The 11,807-nt window shown below is 31.0% G+C and overlaps 1 protein-coding gene and 1 long non-coding RNA gene across 3 annotated transcripts; both read right to left on the bottom strand.

Annotated features, from left to right (window-relative positions):
• Positions 1–1,507: 1,507 nt before the first annotated feature.
• Positions 1,508–6,521, bottom strand: LOC111912599 (uncharacterized). Its single transcript, XM_023908351.3, has 9 exons — positions 6,035–6,521; positions 3,609–5,618; positions 3,390–3,510; positions 3,207–3,289; positions 2,854–3,119; positions 2,361–2,447; positions 2,149–2,248; positions 1,810–2,000; positions 1,508–1,717 (listed from the first exon to the last, which is right to left on the bottom strand). The coding sequence occupies exons 1-9, from the start codon at positions 6,131–6,133 to the stop codon at positions 1,606–1,608; spliced, it is 3,069 nt and encodes a 1,022-aa protein (XP_023764119.2). The 5' UTR covers positions 6,134–6,521; the 3' UTR covers positions 1,508–1,605.
• Positions 6,522–8,716: 2,195 nt separating this feature from the next.
• LOC111912609 (uncharacterized) lies at positions 8,717–11,593 on the bottom strand. Of its 2 annotated transcripts, none has more exons than XR_002857218.3 (4): positions 11,379–11,593; positions 10,525–10,732; positions 9,087–9,156; positions 8,717–9,011 (listed from the first exon to the last, which is right to left on the bottom strand). It is a non-coding gene; the product is annotated as an uncharacterized LOC111912609 (long non-coding RNA). The 2 variants fall into 2 exon arrangements; XR_006183640.2 differs by having other exon boundaries at positions 9,087–9,127; positions 11,379–11,592.
• Positions 11,594–11,807: the final 214 nt, after the last annotated feature.

Below are 11,807 nucleotides of genomic sequence, written 5' to 3'. Positions count from 1 at the left end.
ATAATGGAGATGATTACTTTTGGAAAAAAAAAAATTATTCCCCAAACTTTAAAACTTGATAAATAATTTATTGATTTGAAAACCTTTTTGAAATTTGACTTTGTGTTTGGAATTTTGACATTTTACAATATCCTTAAAAGTTAAATACGCAAATGTTCATTAGGCTTTTCAAATAACTCATACGAAAGATGTTTAAGATAAACACAAAGTTTGCACTTGAGGTTGATCTTTTGGAATACCTCATTGAATACAACCACAAATACAAAAACTAGAGATGCTTTACACCTTAAATTAAACAATAATAGAAACATTTGTGGACAAGAAGAAACAATTGGGGAAGATAGGGTCCAATTATTTTGTGGAAAATTAAAAGATGAGAGATAGAGAGAGATAGGAGTAAAGGGCAATTTATATTTGGTTAACGACTATGTGACCTACAATACAAGTTGGTTAGTGCATGGGACCCTACCACTTTCTTCAAAGTTGCTTGGTAGGCGCCTCCAAGTCTGATAAGTCTACACTCTCCTTTTCAACAAGTCAAATAAGAAAAAAAATAAAAAATTAAATATCACTCAAATCCCTAAATTCGGTAATTAATCTCATAACAAAATAACACTAACAACATCAATTACTTCAACCACATTTATCACATCATGAAAAGCATTAAAAACATTAAAAATTTTGTTTGTTACATAAAGCAATGATTGAGAGTGAGTCTCGGTGTACTATGTCCAAATACGTTAAACTTGTTTTCTTCTTTCATCACTTTTACAAGATAGATCACACAATTGTTCATAAAGTTAAATAATTGTAGGATGGTGTCAAGGATTTAACCCTAGATAAGGGTAAACTTGTCATTTCAAGAGAAATCATAATTTAGATAATTAGAAACAAATTGAAATAACTTCTTTCTTACGTATCAACAAAAGGCAAATAGATAGCAAACTTTTACCAAAGGGGGAAACTTGCAAGTTGTAAGCAAACATGTTCTATTCTTTCCTTGTGCAATAAACACTATTTTTTATTTTTATTTTTTCTTCATGTCCTATTGTGACCACTTGTATTCCATGGTCCCATTTCAGTTTTTATAAAAATTATCCAACATTTAGAGTTGCCAACAAGACATATATATATAAAACGTTAAAACAAACTTAAGCCCTTTTTAATAAACGAAAAACATGAAATAACAAAAGGGTGTTTAGTGGGACACTTCTTAACATGGGGATATTAAAGGTAAGGTGTGCCAGTGTATCTTGATTCAGATGTTTTGCTTCTAAACCCAAAGCACAATTCCCATTTTACCCTCCATCTTAATCCTATAGTTAGCTTGATCTCGAAAGTCTTGTTTTTTTGTATTTATGAAGTTGTATTAATCTTTTAAGTTTATAAATTTCAAATCTTTAATAAAAGCAGCAGCCAGCAAAGACGTGTTGGACTAATTAAACTTTGTGTCATCTCATAAAATAAATCTCAACATCAAGAAAATGAAAGAAAGCATATAACCCAATGATTGAACATTCGAATGTGATTGTATTAAAACATGCATTCTTTTCATCTATCACCATTTTTTTATACAAAAAACAAGGTTAAAGATCATCATAACCTCTACTTACATATTTCAATGAAGTTACTTTTGGAAAGACACCTAAATTTTATCCTTTTGTAACAATTTGGTTGTAAATTTGTTGCACTTTGAGCTTCTACGTGACCATTGTTCCTAAAAAACAACATAGTCAGTATCTGCAAAAAAAAGTTATTCTTCGAGCAACCCCCATGAATCATGTTTTAATGGTCAAACAAAAGACATACCTTGAGGAAGAAGGTTTGACCAAGATTTTGTGGCATGTTGTAGTGCCTTGGAAATCAAGAAAAGTGAAGCCTAAAAGTTTGAATTTTTCGGATTCGGTCATCACTGAGAAGCCAAAGGATCTTGTCCAAGTGAGTAGGACGCTTGAGACAGCTGGCAAAACTAGTCTCTTCACTCCTAACTCTGTAAGAATCTGCAAAAAAATAAAAAAAAAGTTGGATTCTATAATATCCATATCACTAAATGACAAATAAAGGAATCTTGTGGACCCCATGAGTGTCATATCATATCAGATCAGGTGTAAATCAGATACACAGTAGCCCCCACTAATATTTATTTACCTTTTCAAGTTGGTGCATGAGAATATGACACATTCCACGTCTACGGTATTGGAATCGTGTTCCAACAAGTGGGATTTCCGCTACTTTTTCTCCATAAACCCTTTTTATAAAAAAAAAAAAAAAAAAAAAAAAAAAGTTTCAATCTTTCAAGATGAATATAAATAAGGACACAAAATTAGGAGATTTAATAAATTAGAAATGTTGAATCACACCTTAATGTAGCAGTTGAAATTAGCTCATCACCTTTCTCCAAAAAAACCGTGTAAAAACCCTTAAAGTTCAACCGACGTAGCTCTGACCTTAATACCAAAAAAGAGAGAGAGAGAGAGAGAGAGAGAGAGAGAGAGAGAGAGAGAGAGAATAAGGAAAAGAGTTATTACATTTTTGGTCCTTGGGTATAACTGATTTTTGCAATTTTGGTCCCAAAAAGTTTTCTCTTTCAATTTTGGTCTTTATTTGAGGCTCTTGTAACGTGTTTGATCATTGTTCCAAATAAAATGACTTTTTTGTCCCTAGAATCTTAAATATAGCTGATTTTTTCATTTTTGGTCCAAAAAAGATAGTCTTTTTACATGGAACATGAGCTAAAATCTCAAAGAATGAGAAAAATTACAAGAGAAAACTACTTAGGACCAAATTTGAAAAAACTAGCTATACTCAAGGACCAAAAATGTAAATTACTTATTCTAGGAAAAATTAACTCACCATCTACAAAAGATAACATCTTCAACTACATCTCTCCCAGTGCGAGCTTCTTTAACTGGCTCAAAGCATTCATGCATGACACTAATAGCAACATTCAACTTGCTATAATTCTCTATTATTTCCTCCATATTTAAGGCATCAATATCATCATTAGAAGTAGAAGAGCATTCAGATGTCTTATTTTTTCTTAAGGTCCATGTTAACTTATCCTTATCCCTCCCAACTGGAATCGACTTCCCTAAAAGCCTTTCAAGACCCGTAAATATCTGCAATTCCCAAAACTTTATCATATTATCAATCATAAAATGATTAAAATCTCTAAAAAGATATTACAAACTTGAATGTATACATACCTCTTCACATCTTGAACTACAAAACCAATTTGCTTCAAGATAACTCCCCACACCCACCTTTCTTTTTAAGCACCCTACATGATCTACATAAGTTTAACAATCAATAAGTTTCATGCTTTATTATAACAAAAACAAACAAAAAAAAAAAAAAAGAGATTGGATTGAAGAATGAAGACTACATACATCGTTTGTCACATTGTTCACAATTTATCATTTCACTATTTGTATTTTGTTCACTAAATCTGTTCTGATTACATATTCTACAACAGCAAGATGGACAAAACCATTCACCATCAGGAACCTCCTAACAAAATCAAAAACTATTCATCAATATAAAATTATAAAGTTTAAACAATGAAGAAATATAAAAGTATAAAACACCAAGATATTTTTATTTTTTACCTTTAATCCCACGCAAGATTTGTGAAATGAAGAAGGGCATTGATCACATAACACTAACTCACCTCCATATTGACAAACAGAACATATAAAATCATTGTCATTCACCATTTCATGTTGGTTTCCTTTTAGATTTGACTTTGAACTTTGATCAAGTTTAATTTGCAATTGACAATCGAGTAATGATCTTCCATCTTCAAGAAATATGTTAGCAGAAGCTCTCCCATAAGAGCTTCCACCATGAGATTGAAACTTCAAGAGGCTAAAAGTAGATTGACAACAACTACATTTAATCCCCTCACGAGTTATTCGACCTTCCTTCATTGTAAAACCATTTTTCTTACAAATATATTTCACTTTTGCTCGAGGCAAAACAACATTATTATCAATCAACCAAGATAAAACAGTTCTTGGGGTTTGAAACAATGAAGAAACATCTTTTCGTGCCCTTTTGCTTGATCTTAACACATGAGTAGTAGTAGGAGTCATCAAAGATTCGGCTTTTTTTATTGGGGATTCAGTATGCAAAACACCATTTTCGTTCTTGAAAGTCTTGTTAAAGTCAAAGCAAAAGGATTCCTTGATATAATGACTGCAGGCTTCATGAAGACTGTAGAACTTTCTTCCATTCGGTGAACTGTAAACAATTACCTTCCTACCAGAATCATGTTCTAGATGAAAATTCGACCACCCAACAGCAAAAAGATGCTTTCTTGCACTAATTTGAAGTTTTTTAAACTTATCATCTCTCATCTTTTGTAAGTCAAAGTTTGGTGCTGATATCAATGAGTAATAGTCAACTACAGCCTGTGGACAGTATTCAGATTCAACAACGTGTAAATCTTGTATTTGTGGTTCTTCTTTGGTGGATGCTGATGATGTTAAAGATTCAAGATTCTTGACATTGAATGAATTTGAAGAAATGTTTTTTAGCTCTGTGCATAGTACATTAAGTGAATAATATTGTTTCCCATTTGGGTCAGTGTAACGATATCGAAAAGTAGCATTCCCTTTTGAGCCAATTTTATAAATCTTGCACTCAATTGTCCATCCCAAATAGGAAAGATGTTGCCTAACTTTCAGTGTTGTAGAAACTGGAGGCTTTTTACCAGATTTGAAGCATTTGTAGTATTCAAAAATTGCATCTGGGAAACACTCTGCTTGAGGAAATATATCGGTTTTGGTCCATTTAGAATAGGGTTCTTCAGAAGGGGAATTAAGAGTCTCATGATCAGATTTAATAGCCAAAACTGTGTCATGATCATGAAATTCCTCAACAGATTTGGAAAAGGAAGGTTCAAGATTTACCACTGAATCAAGAAACCGTTTGTTGATATCCATATCTTCTGAAAACGTATGCAAGAAGTCTGCCATTGTTAACTTAAAGTTATCTGCCATTACCTCTTTAACAGTTTCTTTCCAGCTTTCTTTCACTGGACATGTCCACTCCTTCATTTCTTTTGAAAAACACTTTGTCATTCTCACTTCATACCAAATCTGTTTCACAGAAACAACAAGTGGCCATTCCAATTTTAGTTCCTCAATAACTTCAAGAAAAATCCAATCCCCTCGAAGATTCCATTCATCAGTAGCTGCATCCCAATCTTGAGTGACCCTTAGATTCTTCAATGGAACCCTTAACTCATCACCAATATCAGGAAAGAAAACTAATCTTTCATCAAAACCATCATTATGATCAAATACAACACCTTCCCACCATGCATCTTCATGAAATACATCCACACATTGTCCATAATGGAGATATATTTTGTCACAGATGATGTGAGGGGGTAGAGGCCTTATCTTGCCACGATAATTAGGGAAATCAGATTGTCTCCAGTTGGTTGGAATGTTGCCATCAACTGCAAATGAAACTTGGATGGACTCAATAAGATTCTCTGAAGTATTTTCATATAAGAGATTATGGTATTTCACCACACGAATCTGTGTTCTACATTCTATCACAATGCCTCGATGCCATGAACCTCGGAGTCCTTCTTCAATACTCCGGACCTATGATGATTTTCATTAGCGAACAAGATGAAGAAATGAAGATAGAGCAGTTTGATCCAAGTAAGTACTCATTTACCCTAACAAATTACACTGCATGAAGCCGATATTTAGGGGAAAAAAGGAATCAACTACCACAATAAGCTAAAACTGCAAGTTCATAAATGAATCAAACAGAAAATTCCCAAATTTGTCATCGTGAAGCCGATATTTGGAAAGTTATTTTTACCCTAATAACCAAACGAAGTACAATTTCCACTTAGAAACCCCCAATTTAACATCATAAATGAGCATTAAAGGATCAAACAAGAAACAAGCAAAGAACAACACAATGTAGGCAACAAAAAAACCACAAAACCCTCCAACATTTCCATGCAAAAAAAGAAAAAACAAACAGGTTAAAATAAGGCAAACATTACTTCGACTTGTTCGGTAGGTAGAAGCTTCGGAGCATGGCTGAGTCTCTGGCGTTTCCTTGATTGCTCCAAAATCATTTGCGTTGTGATGTTGGCAGCCATTGATGAGGTTTTTGAGGTTGGAGAGTGATATTTACAGAATTATACTTCACGGCATTCGAATTTATTATAAAATTAAGATTAAGAGATGATGGACTTGATTGCAGAAGAAGAAGCGAGAATTGTTGTGGGAAGACACCGGTGGCTACATTGTCGGATTTGGTGATTTGGCAGATTCAACATCGTAAAATACTTAATTATATTAAGAGGGTTCGAGAGGAAGATTTGAGGGGTTTAAGAGAATCTCCGAAAGTATGATATATTTATTATATAGTTTATCTCACGCGTTTGTTTGGGCAGGAATGGATAAAAAAAGGTCCTTGCTAAAATCACCAAAATGGACGTTTTGTTCCTCCAACAAAATAGTCATCAAAAACTCAAAACTTCAACTTTTTTTTAAAATCAAATTGGTTTATAAGAGTGATATTATTACAATTATAGAAAAAAAAAAATAAGGTTTTTGACATAAAAATTCATAACTTTTGAAATTTTTGTCAATCTTCTAAAAATTGGTTTATATTTGGGTTTATATTTTCCATTAGCTTGTTTTGTCGAGCACTGATCAGGTATGGGATGAAGCTCGTATAAATGCCCTCCCACTCTCACGGCCAATCGGATCTATCATTGTGTAAAACATGTTTATTCTTATACTTAGTTAAAAGTTCGTTATTTATTATTTAAACTTGAATTTTTAATAGTTATTATTATTATTATTATATAAATACATTTTTATGAATGTATAATAACATAATAAAACATTTTTATATCTTTATAAACACATAATAAATGTTTTTGTACTTTTATAATCGTTGGTGTACACATTAAAAGTATAAATATGTGTTTATAGATATATTTATATGTATTTATAGTTTTATACAATATAAATCATATTAATATGTATTTATATAACAAAATATGTGTAAAATACGTATTTATATGTATTTATATAATATAAACCATATTAATTTGTATTTTCATATTTATGTGTATACAATATATTTTTATACGAAATAAATACATATTATAAATGTATAAAATTTGTTTATAATATGTATTTTCGTTTAAATATGTATTATATATGTTTATAATAGGTATTTTCGTTTAAATATGTATTTTATACGAAATAAATACATGTTATATATGTTTTTATACAAAATAGATACATACTATATATGTTTTTATCCAAAATAAATACATATTATGAATGTTTTTTATATGCAATAAATATATATATTATATTTTCGTTAAAAGTATATAAAATCGTTTTTGAAGGTATACATGAACTTTAAAATGCATGAATATGTTGTTTTTAAGTAGCTTAAACACACGTTGACGTGACATGCCACGTCAGCTCCATCTCGATAAAAAGTTATACTCAACGCCAACGTAGCTTGATGATCGGTCATCATGTCCATTACCATCTAAGTGGCAAATATGAACAAAAGTATGGAAATATTAGGCGACGAACAAGAAATCGTGAGAGAGATAAAAACGATAAAACTTACCAAATTTAAGGACTTTATATCAGAAGTCCAAAAAAATACTAATTTTTTTTTAGAAATAACTTTGTTGCAACATTTCAAATAGAAATATTGATTTTGGAAATTCTCGTTTATGGGTAATCATTTTGTAATATCTATGCTAGGGGTAACAAGAACATATCTAAAAATACTGAAAAACAATAAGAAATAAAAACTGAAAAATAGAAACCTGTGCAAAAACTAAGTTTGTGGTTTTAAATTTGAAAAAAAAACGAACAAACTCGGCATGGTGTGGTTTTATCCTAGAAACACATCTTCAAAAACCAAACCACATCACTATAATTATATATATTTAAAAAATATATAATATACAATTACGAATGTTTATGATTCTTGTAAGTTATAGGGATGTTTAAAACTATATTTTTTGTTGTAGAAATAAAATATCAAACACATCATCATACCTCATAATTAACTAGGGATGTATCCTCCGCATTGCATTGTGGGGGTTAGTGATGTTCAAAAGGAAAATAATGTATTTATTTATATATGGATGAGGGGTTCATTAGGTACATTAAAACATCAACATGCGTTATTCAAAGATAGGTGCTACAATCAATGTTTACTCATCGTAGATATCTTTCAATTTATTCTGTATGGCAAAGCCCTCTTGGAATTTTAATTCCTTAATATGATATCCTCTTGGATCCAAAATTAAACGTTCAGTCATCGGTTAGCACTGACTTACTAATAATTTTATTCAATTAATTGTTTAGTTAATTGTTTAGGTCGTTGGTTAATAATCATCCAAAATAACATTAAAAAAGAAAGTAGGTTGCTATAAAAATTGAAAAATAAAAAGTACAATATTATAATTAGTGAAAATCTTTGAAACTTTATGGAAAGAATCACAAATCAACCATTTTGGGGAATCGAGATGTAGAAAAATCACAAAAAATAACAAAAAGTACTTTTAGTTAACACCATATTAGAAGCATAGAAGCATATATGATTCCAATTTCTCTGTGAATTGCCTTTGTGCTACAATCGTAGCAAAATGCGCAAATATAATGCTATTTTCTTTTCCACTACACAACATAAAAAAGAAAAGAAAAATAGCTTCCATAAGGCTAAATAATTAGCATAAAGTAGGTGTGATTTTAGTTAACAATTTTGTCACAATTTCATAACTAATAGTACAATTTCATTTTACCTAAATATTGTCCCTACACTTTCATCTTACTATGGTTTTGGTCCTTGTACCATCACCCATAAATTAGAAATGTATAATTTTTTTAAAACCAATAAAGTACCTAAGAGGTAGTCTTAATTTTACCACCATTACTCCATATTTTGGATTTTCCATGGTAAGAACCTGTTGCAAATAGTGTTTTCCCACCCTACATAAAAACCACCAATTTGAGATATCAATAGAATCAAAACCATGAGATGTAAAGTAAAAAGTAAGAAATGACCTTCAAATGAAGTGTGATCATGAAAGAAAAGCAAGATTCTACTGCAATCATAAACCATGTAAGAAACGACCTTCAAAAACATTTATATTCAAATTTAATAAAAAGAGTCAATGATACAAAATTACGAATGAATGAGTTCATGTTCTATAAAACCTTATTAAAAACCATGTCAAAAGTATATTTGATGAAAACATAAATCAACACTAAGATTAAATTAAACAATAGTGAAAAGACTATAAACCCCATGTATTTACCCGAGACCAAATCATAACAACAGGTAAGAATGCGAGTGTATGATATATGTCACTTTCTGAATCAAAGCCAATAATTTCCAATTTCGACATTAGCTGTTAGGATTTCTCGCAATAAAATATACGAGGAAAAAAAGATACATAAATAAAATTGGTTATATTGCAATAAACATTCCATTCCATGATAAGATGAAAAAAATACGCTACAAAGGATTGAGAATTAAAAAAAAAATGGAGGAATAACATTCCTTTAGCAAAGGTCAATTACATTCCATCAGGCAAAGTCAAAAGAAACTAGTATTTTTCATTCCAGTGGAATGAGAAATTCAATTCATTCTCCAATTCCATCGTACCAAACAGTACTTGAAGCTTATTTTAAAAAACCATGATTCTGTTCAAGCCAATAAAAGTAAACAGGGTGTTTAGACGTGATTCTAAATGCAATGCAAGATAGGGGTTTCCATTTTGTCTTATTCTTGCAACCAAAGAGTCAAACCTGAAATTGGCCTTCAAAATTGGTTACACAAAAGGGTTATAACTAAAAATCTAAATCAAAGTCAAACAATAACCATATATGAACATTTATATCAGGAAAACCGACTTATTACTCCAAAATTTTGAAATATAGAATTGGTTATCATTCTTCAATTAAAAGAAGCTTTATATATTTCTTCCAGATTTGCATCCATAAGACCAACATGTATTCATATTGGTTTTGGACTACAATGAAACTTTATTGTATTCTGATTGGAAAGTATTAAAATAAAGTAAAACAATTAAATATTATATATATATATATATATATATATAGACAATTGACTCTCATTTTCAGCAGTTGACTCTCTTATTAAACATTACTTTTAGTAGTACTTGATTTGGCATCATAAAAAGTGTTGCGTTTTTTTTGTTTGAATTTGTGGAGTAACTTCTCATTTACAAATAAATACTTTTTAATATCATATAAAAGGTATTTAAGTGTTATGAGCTACCTGATTTGATCAATTTCTTTGATCAGATATCAAGTCAAGACGTCATTAACAAAAAAAAAAAAGATTCCTTTGAGTCAGTTGGGTAGCATCTAAACCTCAACCCCTAAATAAATTCAATTAGTTACGTTCTGAAGCGAAAATCTATTGATTTATACCGTGTAAAAGAGAAAATTGAGCAAAAAGTGCACAGGGTTATACCTGGTTTGCATAGATGACTTGAAGAATCTTTGATGAAATTAGCAATTAGACGAGGGCAGTCCGCGTGTTGGGATACAACACGTAGTGTACAGAAGGTACTTCAGAACTACAAGTTGCTTAAGTTTGTTCACCATAAATTAGCCTCTTCATCAATACAACCATCTCTGCTTAAATCAACTACGATTTGCACAAGAATTCGATAGCTAACCTGATGAAAAACACATCCCATAATAAGATATACAATTCTATATAGATGAAAATGAGATCAAAGATTTGGGACATTGTGATAACAAAAACATAATTAAAAAACAATTTATGTAAAATTAGGGCAGCAAAATTCCCAAACATGGCCTCTTCCTTCAACACATGGAGACCGAAATCAAACATCATCATAAATGTAGAAGAAATAAAATAGGGAAAAAATAATCCTGTAAATAAACAGGCACAAGAAATAGCATAAATCGGCATATCTGAAGTCTTTGATCTAAGGCGTCGTCGGTGGAGAAAAGTTGGAGCCAACGACGGGAATTCGAGGATCTGGAGAAACCCAAAACTCGTCGAACGAAGATAACAGAGAAAGTTGCAATGTGAAGGTTGGAATAACAATTTCGCTCCAAATCATCAACGAAAAAACAGAGAAAACATGAATCTGAGGAAGTGAAGCACCAACTTGAATTTAGGGTAACAAAATCGAGTAGATGGAACGTGTAGACCTTCAAAAATGGAATAGAAATCAAAGAGAATAATCGAGAGAGGGAGAGTAACCTTTGAATCTTATAGGTGGAAAAAACCCAAAACGATGATGATAAAAGGTAGCGTTGGAGAAAGATAAGAGAGAAACAGGAAGAAGATACCTGTTATCCTATCGTCGAAGAAGCAGATTAACTGAGAAAGGCGGTCACTGTAGCAAACCGATGACGATGCACATTTCCAACAAAGGAAAAGTAAAAACATAAAGCACTTGTATAGCATGAACGGTGGAAGAAAACCAGACGAAAAGAAAATGTAAAAGAAACATCGTTTTCACTCAAAAAAGAAAAAAATAAATAAATAATCCCCCAGTCTCATAGAAAAGTAGTTTTTCACTCAAAAATGAAAAAAATAATAATCCACCAATGAGAGAAAACTAATGTTCCTAAGAGAACACAAAATTAATCTATATATATATATATATATATATATATATATATATATATATATATAATAGTCCAAAAGTGTGGGCTATAATTGTTTTGTGGACCAAGTCAATGATTTCATCAAAATTTTGATTGTGAGTTAAAAAG

The sequence above is a fragment of the Lactuca sativa genome, chromosome 5 (assembly GCF_002870075.4).
Source record: "Lactuca sativa cultivar Salinas chromosome 5, Lsat_Salinas_v11, whole genome shotgun sequence".
Lineage (NCBI taxonomy): Eukaryota > Viridiplantae > Streptophyta > Magnoliopsida > Asterales > Asteraceae > Lactuca > Lactuca sativa.
This window is presented reverse-complemented; position numbering and strand designations above follow the sequence as displayed.